The sequence below is a fragment of the Vigna umbellata genome, chromosome 1, assembly GCF_029865625.1.
Source record: "Vigna umbellata cultivar VRB3 chromosome 1, Vumbellata_1.0, whole genome shotgun sequence".
Lineage (NCBI taxonomy): Eukaryota > Viridiplantae > Streptophyta > Magnoliopsida > Fabales > Fabaceae > Vigna > Vigna umbellata.
In genome coordinates this window covers 50,047,602-50,066,390 of record NC_142165.1, presented here as the reverse complement: position 1 = coordinate 50,066,390, position 18,789 = coordinate 50,047,602, and the positions used below count along the sequence as shown (strand labels likewise).

The window sequence follows — 18,789 nt, the reverse complement described above, 5'->3', positions numbered from 1 at the left end:
CTAATTCATACTTTTAATTTCAAAACATATTTAAAAGAGTTTGATATTCTTTATTGATTTTTTAATATGAAAAACGTTTTTAATGCACTTTACATGCTGCCATGGAAATCTTAAGGGAATTAAACTGTACACGTTTTTAAAAAGAAAAAAAAAAGTCAAATTATGCTGTTAAACCTCATGTATGAGGAGAGATTTATCTGCAGCTCTCCTTTTTAAATGAGTGCATATATTTTGCAGACACAAGACTCCCATAGTCAAATAACAATGGAAGAAGTAATCATTACCAAGAGTCAAGTAGTCTTATTAACATGATATATTTTATTGTATTAAACCAATGACATAATATCAACAGAATTAAAACAGAATGATTACTCTAGAACATAAACGACTCTTTTTGTTTCTATTTGCACACAAAAGGAAAAAGGTTCGAGTTTAAAAGGGATTAATTCATTTTTTTAAACTAATTTCCATTGATTTTATCAGATCCAGATAAATCAACACTAAATGCTTTATTCTTTTATAATTTTAATTTACTTACATATTTGAAAATATTGGTTTGATGCTCTATTTATATTTCATATCTTGTTCTCTAAAATAAAATGTTCTGTCGCTAATCTTATTAGTTCTCGGTTAATATTATTTCACTTTGAAACTTTCACAATTTTTACATTTTTATGAATATGTTAGCTTTTAAATTTATTTCTTCTACGGTTTAAGTTTTTATTTATGTTTCTTATCTCTTGGAAGTAAGCACTTTAAATCTATTATCTTACGTGTGTGTATGTACATATGTAAACTAAAAGCCCATTCAATGTTTAAGTTTTTTTTGTTAAAAATAAGCTGAGGTGGCGGTGGTATGTCATGTCATTTTTTTTTTCTGATACTATTCAATCTTTCTCAACTCCTCTCCCTCTGACTCTACCACATCCATCTTTGGTGTCACCTCCAACGCCACTTCCGATGCCACCTCGAATACTTCCAGTGCCACCTCCGGCGCCATTTTAACGAGGCACTCGTGGGATCAAAAAGGATAATAGTTTATCTCCGAAGACATTGTCTCAGAGTGTCTTTAAACTAGATTATAGCTTCTGAGTGAACGGAGGATGTACTTTAATTTCGACTTATAGTAATTCTTAATTTATCAACCAGTGCAGATGGATGATACTTCACTGTTTTTTCTTCTATTTTTTCGTTTCTTCATTTTCCGTCTTATCAGTCTTTAAAGATTCTGCCTTTGTAATTGGACTAACTACGTTTTACAATCTCTTGAACCGAAGGTTCATTTGTTTGGTTGTCAATTGTGGTCGTAATAACTCATCTGGTGTGTGACATTAACTGTTACACTCGAAAATATGACAACAATTGCTAACTGTTACATGAGTTGCCTCCTTGGTCAGTGACATTAAATCAAGAGTTGCCTCCTTCCAAACCAAAATTTTCAGTGCTATGAAGCCCAGTACCTTAGATGTAACAAAAAAAAAAAAACAAGGTTTGTATAGTAACATGAAAATTAGACACTTTTCCACACCAACAAAATTAGCCAACCAGCTCAGCATTACAGAAGAGAGTGTCAAACTTGACTTTAGTTCCGAAGAAATTTTTATCTTTTCCATAGAAAACCGATAAAGAAAGGTACTTTACTGTTTGACATAATGTAGAGATAATTTAGAGCAAGACTTACCCAGCTAACACTATGCACAGGGGCACAATCTCCTTGTGTGCTGATGAAAACCATCACAAGAAAGCATGTACAAACAAGATCTTGGATTCTGAAAATACACAAATAAAATATCAATGTCCTGAAACTTCTTTTCCCATGAATTAACTGAATATTTCAGCCATCCACACTCCATTTGTTTAATGGGCGTGCTCATATTTCCATATATTAATTTTAAGGTCCAGATGCTCTAATTTCCATGGATGAACAATTCAAAGAAAGATCATGTAGGTACATTGTAAGATTACTGCATATCAAGCAGAAATTTAATTTAATATAAGCTACGGAAATGTGGTGACCATATAATATTCAAAGATTTTCCAGCATATTACTATGGTGGCATTTGAAGAGAATATAAAAAAGGTACAAGTCGCCAAAAGGATTCTCAACGGTTATGAATGATCACCGACCACCTTCAACATGGAGTTTTGAAATTAAAACCACCAATTAATGGTTCTTTGAGGGTGCACACATTAAAACAAATACAAGCCACTTAAAAAAAAAATTCCAGATTCAAAGGACGCAGTATTAGTAACTACAAACCAGTAAGGGATTAAAATGCCTGCCCACCCTGGTGGAGGTGAAGGACTTCAAGATCCGACACCAGGGGACAGCCGTGGGAAAGAAGGGGCAGAAGGGGCGGCTCGCGATCACGATGGAGGTGTTCGAGGTGACGTCGGAAGTGGCTGTGGTAGAGTCGGAGAGAAAGGAAGGGAGAGGAGCCGGGAAAGATTGAATAGTGTCAGAAAAAAATGACGTGGTATACCACCTTTAGCCACCTTAACTTATTTTTAAGGCTGTTAGTTTTGGAGGACGGAAAATTATGGTTTCCTTAAAGAGAAGACCAAAATGTAGCTTAAGTTGAAAGAGGAACTAAAAACAAATTTGCTTGATAATTTAGGGACTAAAAACATATTTAACCCTTTATTTATTATAAATTATTTGTAAAAATATTATATAATAATATAAAAGTTAAATTCCGAACCCCTGTATATGTATTAAAATTTTGTATTATAAGTGAGTTAAGATTAAATGTTTGTTAATATGGTGCATTGCACTTAGAGAGAACTCAACATTAAATATGAATAAACAAAAAATTGTGGTTAATTTGTAGAAAATGAATTAAAATTGAATTATGGTAAACTTGTGAATGTAACAGTTTCTCTATAGAGTTAAAAAAATATTTATAATATTAATACTTATTGAAAGATAAAACAATAACACTAAATAATTATTTCAAACGGAGATATAACTAATTATATATTAGTATAAATATGCTTGAATTATGCATTGCTTTTTATACGCACATTCTATTAATTTGAAAAAAGTTCCTGTAATTAATGTAGAAATGGGTTCATTAATTTTATTATATACATTATACTCTATCATACTTACCTTATGTTATAAAAAGATCGCATTAAAAATAGGTTTAATGTCTCGATAGGTCCCTATTTTTACCCAGAATTTCAAATAGGTCCCTTTCTTTTTCGACATCTCAATTAAGTCTTTATTTTATTAAAATTGAATCAAATAGGAGATTTCCGTCAAATTAAAATGACGCCGTTAAGAAGGGTATGGTGACAGTGTAGTTTTTTATTACGTGGCATTAAAAACGTGATTGAATTATATTTTTTTAATTTTTGAATTAAAAAATAAATCTGTGAACATAAAATTAAAAAAAAAAATTTATGGAGAAAAACCATTTCAGCCAATAACATGCTACCACATCACCACTTTGACACATCATCATCTTTTCTAACAATCTGAAACCCTAATTCCTAAACCAAACCCTAGGGTGCCGTCAGCTACCGCCGCACCACCAGCAACCACCTTGCCGCCGCACCATCGCATCAGGCCAACACCCATCTTCCACGCGCAAGCATCTTGATCGTCTTCATCACGCCATCAATCCCATGTGTCGTCGCGAAAGACCACCATCGCACCGCCACCTTCTCCTTCGTCCTCACCATCTTCCTCGCATCGCTGTAGTTCGCACCATAACGAAGCCTCACACTGCTATTAATGCCGTCATCGCAGGTCGCGTTTCTTCCACAGAACAATCCCAAATCGTCGTTGAACCTCCACTACAAGCCTCTTCGCCAAAGCGCCGCTGCCTTCGTTCTCATCCAAACTCCATGGACGCCGCACCTCCGTCATCAATCTCGCACAACCATGGAAGCTTGCTCCTTCGCACAACCAGCAAACAGAGAACCCAGAATCGTACTACCCAGAAAAACCCCTAAATCGAGCTACAACAGAAAAATCTTTGCCATCCCTGCAGCCCACACCACGAACAGAAAATTTTTTGTTTTCTCCCACGAACCCTAAAGCTCAACTTTCCCCAGATTTGGATTTCAATTGCAGAGAAGATCTAACATTTAATTTTAGGTTTAATTTCCAACTTTGCCCTTACTTAAACATCAGTTTCCACTCTGTATGCTTTATTTTTTAATTCAAAAATTAAAAAAATATAATTCAATCACGTTTTTAATGCCACGTAATAAAAAACTACACTGCCAGCATACCCTTCTTAACGGCGTCATTTTAATTTGACGGAAAGGTCCTATTTGATTCAATTTTACAAAAATAAGGACTCAATTGAGATGCCGAAAAAGAAAGGGACCTATTTGAAGTTCTGGGTGAAAATAGGGACCTATTGAGACATTAAACCTTAAAAATATTATGCAGAAAAATTCATGATCACATTTCTTTTTCTAAGTAGATATATTTATGTTATTTTACACGTAAGTATATTTATTCATCAAACAATGAAAAATAATTTTTTTCCACTCTAATTTTCCAATAAAAAAGTATTATAAAATATTATAAAATGATATTTTAGAAGTAAAGATAGTTTAAAAATAGTGAGATTAGGTTATTTTAATATTAAATGGTTTATTTACAAATAATTTTGTTATAAACGAGTTTCATTATATTAAAATGTATCATCTCTCTAGAAACTATTTTTCAGGGTTCTTGATCTTCTTTCTAAGAATTCTGACTCTTGAGTAATCTCTTTGACAATCAAAAAGTGTCTAGACGATCACGACGACGAGGTCTACATTTATAATCGATCAATTTCTGTCATAGAGTAAGTAAATTTCTACTCCTTTTTACATGTGAGTTTTGGTCCATAATCATGCAAAGAAACTGTTTTGCATATATCAATTGATCTTCTTCCTTTGTTTTTGGTTGATCTAGAGTTCTAAGAACTCTGTCCGTTTCTAATTTTGTGTTTCGTAGGTCATTTAGAGTTCCTTGCATTTCAAGCAATCAACGAAACGTTTATTGGGTTGAGTGGTTGTTTTGTGAGGTAAGGGAAGCTAAAACTTTTGTTTTAGTTTGTGATTATATTATAAGAATTTGTATCTTTATGTATAGTAGTTAAATTTTGAGAAATTGCCATGTTTGGGTATATAAAGATTATATGTAGTTGATGATTTGAACATGTTTGTTGGTATGTTAGAATTGTATGTTTTTGATGTTTAAAACTGTATTTATTATGTGTAATGAAGTTATTCTATTGCTTGGAACTGAATGCAAAGTGATTGGTTTAAAGAATTGTTCTTTTGCTTAGGTTTTAAGGTTAAAATAGGGGTTTTGATGTGTGAATTTTAAAAGTGGATTTTGGAGCGATGAATGAACTGTTTGAATACTGTTATGAGGTTATTTTAGACTTGTTAGCATTGTTAAATTGAATGAAGTATGGTATGAAACATGTAAGGGGATTATTGTTGAAGTTAAAGGTATATTTAGTGTAACAAGGAGGTTTTGACTGGTGAAAATTTGAGATAGGCAATGGGGACTGTTTTGGACAGTTAGAAATTGATTAGGAGACCTATTATGACTTGTATAGGCTTCCAAAAGAAGAAAATCTAGTGTAGAACTATTTATGGGCATGTTGGAGAGAGTGATTAGGTGTTTTTGGTCAAAAATGAGGTTTTGTATGGTGAGATTTTGAAACAGTAAGTTTGGGAGTAAATTGGGATGTTGGAGTGAATTATTTGGTGTATTATGACTTGTACATGATGTTGGTTTGCTGATATGGAAGTTAGAAAAGGTGGAATTGAGTTTGGGTAGCTTAGGTAAGTGATATTGGGTTTTGGAGATGGTCATTTTCAGTTGGAGATGGTCATTTTCAATCAGAGATACGTTTTTTAAAGTTTCATAGTGTTTAGAAGGTCCTAGGAACCTTTCAAAGTTGTGAGATAAGTGTATAAATTGGTTTAAAAAGGGTTGAAGTAATAGCGCCTGAGCTTCCGTTTCTAGAGGCGTTAGCGCTGAGCGTCAGTCCTTGGGCCCTCAAGCGTTACTAGGTGCCACTGCACCTATTTTTAGGGGGGTTTTTTAGGGTTTTGGATATCCATTTTGGATGTTCTTTAGGTCGTTTTGGTGGTTTTGGACCCTTCCGAAGCTATTGGTAAGGGTTTCCAAGCTGTTTTCCTTACCTAAATGTGGATATTAAGATGCCTTAAAGAAAATTGTGTTATTATGTGACTTCTAATGACTTATTTGGTTGATTATGGTTCTTTTAATTATAATTAGTGAACTTATATGATGTTAGTCAATGTAAAATGAATGGATTTGCATATGATTTACATGTGAATAAAAATGATGCATATGAATATTATGATGAAAAGTTTGTGAATGAAGTGAAGGGTTAATGGACGTAATTCCATGACTCGTGGAAAGGTTACATGGTTGTGCATTTGTTAATTTTGTATGAATGTATGGAACTTCAGACTGGTGGTCTATTTGGACACTTTAATGATCATTCATTATTAATTAGAGAGGGGTGAGTTATGTGGTGAGAGTAGCAAGAGGTTTTTGTCTATAGGCTTTGATCATGGCTTTAGGCAACTGAAGTGGACTAACCCTGTACGGTAGCTTGGTTTCAGCCAACAATATTACCATTACAAGTGCACAAACCACCAATAGTTCGACATTCATACCTAATCCGGATGAGTCTTGTCTAGGTTATGGCATGCTTAGGATGATTGGTTTGTTATGGATTAATTTTGAATTTAATGTTTGAATTTGTTAATATAATATATATGAATTGTCTTGTTATCTAGCTTACCCTTCTTGTTTGTGCTTTGTTTTATGTTCTTATACTACTTCTTAGCTATGATCATCTAGTGAATATGAGCAGAGGGTGAAGAGATGTTTGTGGAACATGCCCTAAAGGAAGGACCAATAGATGCTTAATTGCTTTCGTTTGTGTGAATGTATATAAAGTTTATATTATGGTTATCATGATGACTATATTTAACTTTATATTTCTTGTCTGCCGACTGTTCTTGCTTTATTGATTTTGTGATGACTCTATTATAGTATTTATACTATATTTGGAATCTTACAAATATGTACTTCGAAAAATGTGGCAAACAATCTTGACAATGATTGAAATAAGAGTCTCATCGATTTCTTCGAACAATGTGATACTTTGCAAAAGGTACTTCCAAATAGTCTTGTGGAGTATATTTGAGATAATTATAAGCATGAAATTCAATACCTTATTGGAAAATATAAAAGATATCAATACACTTTTGGGTGTATTAATATAATAAATATAATCATTAACTATTAATTTTTTTAAATTGTCTCAATATTTTTAGTTATACTCTAAAACAAATTGGAATTATCAATTAAAAATCTATGGATAATTATCAAAATCTATTAATAAAATAAAAATAAATAATAATTTATTGATAATAAAAAATTCATTGTTAAAATGTTTGTTGGTAAATTTGATTTGTGAATAAGAATTTAATTGTAATTATCGACGAGTATTCATTCTCTCTTTTTTTTCTCTTCTTTCGCTTTTTTCTCTCTTTTCCTCATCTTACTTCTCCATAAACATTGTTGTTCTCACGTCTATTGTCTCTTTCGTTGCCAACTCTTCCTCCTCCTCTTCCTTTATCATTGACGACTAACACCTCCATCACTATTGTCGCTCCCTCCACTCTTGTTATCATTGTCGCTATCATTGTCACCTCTCTAACTACCATTGCCACTTCCTTTTCCTACTCCAACTCTTATTTTTCTCATTCCTCTTTCTCTTCCTCCTTCTTATCACTTATTTCAATTAATTTATAATAAATATTACATCATATTTGGTGAGAAAATTGATATCCATTTTATTGACAAATTTTAAAAAAATTAAATTATTGATAGATTTTCAAAAATTTCAATTATCAATGAATGTATAAAGCTAAAGAGTAGAAATTTTGATGATGTCTCAAAGTCAAGTCTCAAGTGCTCTTATTGCGGGAAGATCTTCAGGAAGACTTGTTTTTATATTAAAGTTTTTATAAGTTGGTAGATTTATGTATAGGATGTGGTTTATATTTGATTCTACGTATTGTTTGTCTTAGGTTGCGTTAAAATTTATTTTGAATCATAAAACCTCATTTTATACTCAAGATAATTGGTTATCAATTTATAATAATCTTATTATCAGTAATCAATTATGACTTGCCATAATTGATTATAATGAGAAAATTTTTAGAATTTTTAAGCAAATTGTTTTAATTAATTGGATAATTGATTATCACACGTTAATTAGTTGACAACGGATTTTTGGAGGTATACTTGAGTGAGATCTCTATAAATTAGACTGAGACTCTCATTCTAAAATACGAAATACAAAATACTAAATAAATGTATTTTGAAAAATCTTATATGCAGTGTGCGGTGATAAGTGTTCTAGGGTTTGTTGAACCCTTGTGCTGTGGCTTTGACAACTTGATGTGTTGGCATAGAGCGAGAACTTTCACAGGGAGTGTGATTGAGTGTTGTTGTTGTTGCTGAGTTAAAAGCCTATCATCCTTCGTGAAGCATTCAGAGGAGGTGTTGATCCTTTATGAAGATTCAGAGGAGGTGTTCATCTCTTATGGGTTATAAGGGAAGTGACTTTCATCTCTTGGGGTAACAAGAGAGGTGGTTTCTAAACTTTTAGAAATTGTTTCTTTGTGATTGTAATTTGTAATTATTTTGTGAGTAGTGAACTGTTTATCTTGATTTGAGATAAGCGACTGGATATAGGATTGGTAAGATTCGAACCAGGATAAAATCATCTGTGCAAATTTCTCTCAACCTTACTCTCTTTATTTGTTATTTTTATTTGCTTGGTAAGTTTAATTGAGTAGAAATTAAAAGACACATGTTCGTATTAAAAACCCTCTTGGTTTGTTATTCCACGCTAATCATTCCGCTACAGCTGCTGTAACACTCACAAGTATCTAGTTCTATGCTCAAGATTGGTAAAACTTTTACATTATAAAAATAATTTACAATATAAAAGGAAACGCAGACCCAATTATAAAATTGAATTAAACAAAAAATCCACTTCTTAATAATGTAATTTAAAGGTAAGTTTAAATATAAACTCAAAATCAATCTTTTAATGAATATTAATGATATCAAACTTAAACCATAAAAAATAATTTAAGTTTAATATCAAATACTAACTCAAAATCTACTTTTTAATGAATCTAATGAGCCAAACTAAAACACATATAAATAATTTGTCTTGAATTAAGTTTAAAACTAAGCTTAAGTTTAGCTATAATATAAACCTTAACGATATCTCACTCTAGCCATAAAACTTTTTTTTGGACTAAGTTTGATTTATATGATCAAAATAGACCTTTTAGTAAATCTTAATAAGTTTGAATTCGGTTAATAACAAGAATATAATAAAGTTTGATCTCAACTTAGTTTAGTTTTGAATCAAACTTTATCCATGAAATAATTTAACTAAATATCAACTTAATGTTAAATATAGATTTTAATTCGACCCACAAAAGTAATCCATGAGATTTTACAAAATTATGAAAAACAACGAAATTGTTCGTCATATGATCATACGTAATAGAAATTCGAGATTAAATTATTAATGTCATACCGCCGATAAAATGATTATTGTCCATCATTATTTTAACCATAAACATGAAAGTGAAATATTATTTTAACAAAGGTATTTATATATAATAAAGTTTATGACATTCATAAGTTTGATATCAAGATAATGGTAATTCATTATTGATAGTTGAATAATAACAAACCAATAATAATAAATAATAATAATATTGTCTTTTAGAAAATAATTTAATTGTAAGTAGAATAATTGATAAGTAGAATAATTGATAAGTAGAATAATTGATCTTATCTGAGATAAGTTAAGTTACCTTCATAATAGTAAAATTCCAAATTCTCACGCTTGATAATTTATAGTTGATATATTGTAGCATTATACAGTCATTCATAAGAAAATATAAAAGATTTCACACGTGATACATGTTTTTAAACTCAGATTTCAACTATAATACTCATAAATATAACTCGACCTCTTCTCTATTGTTCTTCGCTCTCTCTCTTCACTTGCATTAGACCAAACAACATTCCCTCATCTACTCCCGCATAATATATGTTATACGATCATCGCACAAATATATATATATATATATATATCAACACAAACACAAACAAGTAGGAGTGAATTAACATGCAATAGATTATTTATAAAACATGCTTAATTATTACTTCACATAACAATAACCATATCATCATGCAGCAATTATAATAAATTTAATCATCACAACATATAATAATCATGTCAAATACACTTATCCGGACGAGACATTGATGCACGATCACGGAAAGTTATGCACTTGTGGTGGCCTCCACTGCTCTTTATAGATACACTTCCAATACAAAACTTCATGTCATCCACAAGGTTAGTCCGCTAACACCTATGCCCAAAATCGGCACATAGACTAGGACCTCCTGTCCCTCTCACCACATAATTCATCCTTCTCTACTTAAGATTGAATGGTTATTAGAGTATCTGGATAACCTCCAACAACAGGATCATCAACATCAACGTGTACACTAATTACTTACAACCTCAGAGTCTTTCTGCAAGACCCTTGACCAATCTCATATCATATTCATATTCATCAACCCATTCATCATGCAATACATTTTTTATCCAAAATCATGTTCGTAGCTTAAAATAGAATGATGTTCAAGTCAATGCTACAATCAGACATACAAATCAATAAATACAATTACTCAAAATTTCACTCAATATGATCAAATATTATTAACAATTTAACCAGTTATACTATTACGTGGGGTGATTATTCTCATTACAACCTCTAATTAAATATCTGACTGACCAAAGTAAATAACATGTTTAGAACCCACTGTAAAAGTTTTAGTTCGATCCAACGGTTAATAAAGTGGAGATCTTAATTTTACCTAACTGACTAAAAACAAAATTTAAGATGGGATTAAGTTATCTAAAAATTCCAAAAGTATTTTCTCTAAATATATACATCCAATTACAAATTCGAGCGGTCAAGATAATTTTATACGATATATTAAATTATCAGGTCAATCTAATGGTAAACAAAGCGTGAATTAACTAATGGTCAAAAGGGATTAAGATCTTTCTGTTGAACTTATGTCCCAAGTGTTTCAAGGTAATAATTACCATCTAAGCTATTATAAATTTTTGTTTACTTACCACATAACTTATTAATCATATTTTCTATCCATAAAATTATTACTACTGATAATAATACTAAGAAAAAATTACTACTATTTATTAAGATAAATATTTTCATGTGTTATAAAGTAGGATTGAATCACAATCCAAAGGGTGAGTGAGTCTTTCTAATTATTAATATATTTTTCCAAACACTTGATGGAGAGTGTGTTTTCATGTAAATTAAAGAAAAAAAGAGAAAAATAAAAAATTTGTAATTTCAAATTTATCCATTTTTAATATCAATCACTAATAGTATAGATAATTGTTTCATATTCAAAAAATATTCGAATTCTCATCACAATTATAAAATATAGCATCCCACTTTCAAATAACACATCCACAACGTCTTTAACACCCCTTAAAAAAATAGGATAATGATATTTTGATTTCAAATTTTGACATCCTTTTAACATCGACTCATGTGGGAATGTGATTGGTCCATGTAGACAATTTTAAAAAAATAATGTGGAAAAAAAAATGAAATTGAGGTTTAAAGGGTTTTCTTGTTTGCGAGTTTTATATTTTTGGATTCAAAAATTTTATTTCTAAGGTGCGAGAAAGAGCACTTTGGGACGCCGTTCACCGTGACGAGAATTTGTCGTTCACCCAACCTCCAATCGTCATCGTTGACCGAACCTGTATCCGTCGCCATTCGGACCGAATCTACCGCTGTTTCAAACCTTTGTTGAAAGTCCAAATCACCATTGACGTGTGTTTTGTAACTCTGTTATGTTCATTTCACTAGAATCATCGTTTGGAAGCACCCTCGAAGACTGAAACCACATTTGAAGGCGAAAAAGCATCATTTGTAAGTTTTTGTGGTTCGTTTTGATTTTCCTTTGTTGATATTGTTTCTTACAAACGATGCTTTCTTTCCTTCAACGGTGGTTTTCGCCTTCAACAATGGTTTTCGCCTTCAACTGTTCTTCCAAATGGTGATTGTACGTAAAGCTACGAAACCTAATGGTGGTTTAGGCATTCAACAAAACGTCGAAACGACAGTAGGTTCATTCCGAATGACGATAAATACAAGTTCGATCAACTACAATAGTTGAAGGTTAAGTGAAAGACGATTTCTCATCAGGATGAAGAGGTCTCAAAACGCTCTGTTTCGCACTCTAGAAATAAATTTTTTAAATCCAAAAGTATGGATCCGCAAAGAAGAAAACCCTCAAACTCCAATTTCAACTATTTCCATGTCATTTTTTAAAATTATTACCAATCACATGCCAATATATTATGTCAAAGTTAAAAGGTTGTCAAAATTTGGAGTGAGAATATCATTATTAAAAAAATATTAAAAATCTTTTTACGTATACCTAATGTAAAAATTAGACTATATGTCAATAATTATTTTAATTATATAAAAAAGAGAGTTGTTTCTCTTTTAAAATGGTTATCACACTGACAGAACATAAAAATAAAACTTTCAGTTTCAAAAATATTTTTATATAATAAATGAATAAAACAAATAGTGTCAGTATTTGTACATGATTAGACAATTCGTGGTGAGCCATTGTTAACGGCACCCATTTTTATGAACTACACCATCTTTAATCATAAAATGGTGTATAATATTAATTCAAGATTCTTTGGATATACTTACACTAAGATAGGAAAGTTGTACATTACCTCTCTCAACTTTCTACCTCTATTCAATACCTAATAAAAAATATTTTACTTATATTTTGTATTTAATTTTTCCTAAACTATTTTATATTTTAAAATAAAGTATAATTTTATCAGTGTTTAATAGATGTAGAGTAAAAAAATGAAGATCCATATATACTTAATTATAAGTTCACCTAATCTTTGAAATTTAATAATTAAGAAGAAATATATTTGACAGTAGCATTTCAATTTGGTTTTTCCCATAATTTGTAAATTAGCAAAAATATATATTTGAAATTCTGATATATGCATGTAGTTCTCATGAATACATAGTGATTAGATTAGAAAGGAGTATAAAGGGCATAATAAATACTTTGGAAAAAAAAATCTAAGATCATAAAGATTATTAGTAGGTCAATTGACTTATAGAAAAGTGAAGGTTTTCAATTAAATCCTCCTTAATAGATTAATGATTGAGATAACAAAGATACTTAAATGCTCGTATTAGTAATATAAAGTATATTTAATATAATTGTAACTAGGAACTCACTCGGAAGAAAGTTCAAATTTTAATAATGATAAAAATATATTTTGATGAAATATTCATTGATTTAGTAATATAAAAATCAAAATCAACCATGAAAATATATTTTTCTATTATTTTTATTTATTTTTTTAAACAAATTATATCTTAGATTTTCATCCAGTTACAAAGATATCTTAGATTTTCATCCAGTTACAAAGAACGTAACATTTACAAAGGAACATGCAAACGAACACGTGGAGAAGAAGATATCAAAGCATAAAGCTTGAAAAAGAAAATCATAATTGTAGAATTTTAGTTTACGATTTTCAGATGTTGTATTTGGTAAAAAAAACAAACATAAAAGACAATGTTCACGTGTTAGACCGTTGGATACATATCACTCTTCTCTAGGATTAAAGATGAAAAGAACAGAAAATAAGCAAATAAGTCTGACATACTATCATAATACGATAAAGTAGAACAGAGGACGAATTATAACAAAGGAGAAAAAAAAAAAAACATCTAAAGCATTCAAAATTTTCTAAATTTTGCATTCTTCCTCCATCAATTGCACTTTCTACGGCATATCTCTTTATAATAATTATTTATAATTATTATGAGTGATATACATTTACGTTCACTAATTTAATACATATTATAAAAGATAAAATAATTATAAAAAAGTAAAATAAAAAAATGTTCAATATATATATATATATATATATATATATATATATATATATATATAAATTATCATTTCTCATTTCCTTAGGTGGTAGCTCCAAAGAATTATGTGTCTTGCCAATGATTATGAGACAAAATTCAAATTACTCATGCAAATATTGATTTCTTTGATTTTTTTTATTAAATAACCTATTACTATATAGTTTATTTAAACTAAATATTTATTATTCTATTAAATTGTATCACATATAATATTTATTAAATTTAATATTAATGAAAAATTATTTAATATGTTATTAATGTATGCTAAAATTAGGATACAGTATTATGTGAGTCTCAATTTGTTTTTATCTATATGAACATATTAGTCTTCCTATCTCTTTTTTTTTTCACGATGATTTATTTTTCTTTATGGTCAAAATTATATCAGTTTTAAAGTATAAAATAATTTTAACTGAAAATTAAAGTAACTATAAGACACATTTTATTCATAAAATTAATGTAATACACAGAAGAATTTAAGAAAGGAAATTTATAGTCATTCTCTGGATTCAGTCTATGATTGTTTTAGATACAACATGTTTGCTATCTATTTAGGTGGTTAAGGGAATAAACCATCATAGGCTGCACAAAAGCTGTGATATACACAGAATTTTTCGTATGAATGCAAAGTGAGGAGACAGGGGAGTGTTTCTGATGTTTCAAGTGGTAAATTCATAATTCAGTTATGTAAAACACTATTTTCTAAGTTTGGTACCTACCAATTGCATTGTCAATTCCTTACACAAACAAGCAAGACAAAAACAGAGCTCACAACTAATCTAACTTACAAAAAGAACAAATATTCAGACCTGCCATGAGTACTATATTTGTTCGGATTGTGTCAATAAATCTGAAATAAATCTGAAATGCTGCATAAAATTTCTCTCTTTTCGTACAAATTTACAGCTAATCATAAATCTATCGATCGCCAAATTCCAGAAAAAAAAAATAAGAAAGAGAATAAATACATAAAAAAATGGACAAAAGAATAAGAAAAATGTGTATATTGAACAGAAAGAAAGAAGTGAACAATAAAACTTGGATTATGAACAACAGCATTATCATCTGACAGTGGAAGCAACTCTGTGTGCCCACCATCGGAGACTATCTTTCATGTCATTTTCGTTGTTCAAAGCAGGTATTTTCCAATTCACCAAGGGGTTCTCTTTTTTTCTCTTACCATATTCCCGAACCTCCCATGCTTCAGAAAGGTAAGGCCTTGGGACATTTAGCTCATTACAATCTCCTCTTTCTTCTTTTTCTTCTTCTTCCTTCTTCCCTAGCCTTTGCAGCCCAGGAATAATTGAAACCAAGCTTGTGTTTTTATCCTCCTCTGAGAAAACAAAACCCAGATCCATGAACCCTTTTAGCTCCTCAAATTCAAGGTCGGACAAACTCTTGCTCTCCCTCCTCTTCCTAGTTCCATTACCCGAAAGTTTGCAACTTTTTCTGTTCTCAGGGCACAACACCTCATGGAGCCTAACCTGTGTTGGACTCTCACCTTCAGAGCCAGTGACTTCTTTTCCTGAGAGAATGGTTTGGAGCTTTGGCGAGAGAAGAAGTACAGAGTCTGGAGAAAGGGAATCATTGTTGAATCTTGTGCTTGTCATGGATTGGTCACTCATGGATCTGGTGTGGCTGGTTCTGATCAAGGGAAGCTTTGGTTCTAATTCTTCTTCCTTTTCTTCTTTTGTCTCATATTCTAGATTTCCTTTACCACTTGTAATTGATGTGTCGGCGCTGGAATTTTTCTTCAAAATGTTAACCTCAAACCAGTAAGAATCAAAGAGGTCTAGAACAGCTTTGGTTTCCATGGTGGCTGTGGAGGAAAATCAGAAGGGAAGAATCCTATGTTTATTGCGCCTTATGTGACTATCTAGACTATAAATAGACCGTACTTTATGACCATATTGTACTTTATGACCATATTGCCCTTCACGTCTCCCTTTAATTACAATAATTATAACCAATTGTTTGCACGTTTTGAATTAAGGTGGTTGAGAATTTCTTTCTCATTGCATGTGTGATATAACTTTGTTGAAATATTATTTTTTATTTTGGCGAGTGAAAAGTACTTTGTTCCGCGGAGAGGGAAATGGTGTTCGGAATTAGGTGGTTCTATGAAGAAGTAAAAGGAAGAGTTGATTGAGGTGGAACAATGAATTATGGATGCTACTAGATAAAGCTAGATACAAGGTTGTGGGATTGTTCACAATGTGACATCAAGTTACTTATCAACTACCAATGTTTATCCTGTTATCTCTGATTCTGACATTTTACTGGTTTTCTTCTCTTATTGTTTCAACATTACAAGTAAAATTTGTGGCTCTAAATGTGGCAATTATTGTTGGTTGCTTCAAAATTACACAAACTTTAATTGTCTATGTCAATGGTCGGCACTTGCTTCTATTTTTGCATGTTTTTATCATTTTTTTTTTACAGTTTTTACCGTTGTTTCCCAAACATGTTAACTCTTGTGAACCGTGATAGAACGCATATTTGAACACACTTGATTCTGATTTTTATATTTTTAAATTGGGAAGTTTAGTATTTTAATTTTTAAAATGTATGAGTTAAAAAATTTTGTTTTTGAAAGTTTAAATTAAGTTAAGCCACACGTGGTTTTTTCTTTTGTACACATAACATACACGAGACCAATATTAAAAGCGTTAACATTATTATGACAAACAAAACATCGACTATAGTGAGTTTTACTCGGATCACGTGTGAACAACAATAGCACCCTTAATTTTGTGTTTTCAAATAAATTTAAAGAACGCTGTTGACCGTTAGTAAAACAGATGTCGTAAGGGAGTGTGGAATAACTAATAAAGACACGACTTCCTTAAAAAACACCAATATACGGTTGCATTGTTTTTAACGATAATAATTCAGACGTTGTATAGTATAGGAATACTGATGTCGTGTAAAGTACCTAATTTATAAGATACCATTTTATGTACTATGCATCTCTCTTGTTAACATTAATTACGTGTGATTCTGAAGATGAATAAAATAATTATATGGTGTTGTTGACTTCTCACGTGTTTATCTATATGAATAAAATATTCTTTCAGACACGTATTCCAAAACTAAGTTCGTAAGGTTCCTTTGGCATAAATTAGGCAGCAGAATTTCATTTAAAAAGTTTAGACAATATGAAAACGAATACACTTCACGACAATGTCATACTCGTTCCTAATAATTAATCTCTATTACTTTAGGTAGGAAAAAGTCATAAAAATGACCATGTTTAACAGCGATTAGTCCTTCTGATTATATAATAAAAAAATGGATTGAAGATCAACTTAAACCAAAACAAAACAAAACAAAACAAAAATCGAATCAACTGTTCACGATCATCGCTGTAATATCTGTATTCTAAAATGGAAAATTCAAGACTCGACCAAAAGGACGCTATTGAACGAGTCTCGAAACTAAGATAAAAAGGAAAAATAGAGGTATTAATTTAGAGTATCTCTACGAAAGATTCTTATTAAATTCGTTCCTTAAAGTTTTATATTTGTTAAGGTCGTTAGGACTTTCAACGTGGCAGCACCTAGTTTAGGAGTGTTTTTTCACAATAGGAAATGACAATTTTGAGATCCGTCTAATAATAAAAAGTGAAATACCGATTCATAATAGAAGAAAAAAATTAAAAAATTAAAAAAAAAATAAACTGATAATTCTTTTATGCCAGATGAGTTTTTTTTTTTAAACATAACTGAATCTCTTTGTTGTAATGCTCCAATTTATACAAATCTCTAATTTATACCACTTCACTTCGTTTATTGAAAACACACACAATATACATTATTATAAGCATGAAGTTTTATATAATAAGAGTTTATGAATATTTATTCAAGATATAATTGTCTTCGTACAAATTTTCGTATAGAAATTTCATATATTACAAAAAGCTTTAATACAAAGAATAAACTCACAAATCTATCTTATTTTTTACTTTTAACATTGTTCAAGTTATTACCTGTTATATCTTTTGTTTATGCGTATACATGGTCAACGAAAGAAAACACATTTAAAAAAATGAAAGGATAAGCCATAAATTGATTTAAAAATTTAGAGTTAAAAATGAACTAAAACTTAAACGATTAAAGAATATATTAATTTTTACAAATTATAAACTAATAAAATTAATTCGTCATCTAGAAATTTAGAACATAATTATGCAAGTGGCAAAATTCATACAATCAAACATCTAAAATTCAAAATATCTCAATTTCATCCATGTTTGAATGGTCAAAATAAAGAACCATGTGTCTAGACCCATCTAGAAAGATTTCACCTCGATTCGATAGTTAATGAAGTAAAAATCTTAATTTTCACTAACTCAGGATTTAAAATAGGGTGTCGCTTGGACGAGAATTGTATCGATTAATTGAGAATTTACTCGCTTGAGCGAGAATTTGACACAAACTAGGTTAAGTTGCAGTGGTATTCTTGTTTGAGAGAGAATTTGATAGAGACATATCAAAATTACAATCATATATCAATTTTAACTTAGACTCATATATATATATATATATATATATATATATATATATATATATATATATATATATATATATATATATATATACAACTTAGTCCAACTACAAAATCAACAAAATTTTTCATTTTGAGGTACCA

At 30.4% G+C, this 18,789-nt stretch overlaps 1 protein-coding gene across 1 annotated transcript; it reads right to left on the bottom strand.

The window, feature by feature from the left end:
• Positions 1-14,988: 14,988 nt before the first annotated feature.
• On the bottom strand, positions 14,989-16,105 carry LOC124839665 (uncharacterized). Its single transcript, XM_047315556.2, has one exon. The coding sequence runs from the start codon at positions 15,951-15,953 to the stop codon at positions 15,201-15,203; it is 753 nt and encodes a 250-aa protein (XP_047171512.1). The 5' UTR covers positions 15,954-16,105; the 3' UTR covers positions 14,989-15,200.
• Positions 16,106-18,789: the final 2,684 nt, after the last annotated feature.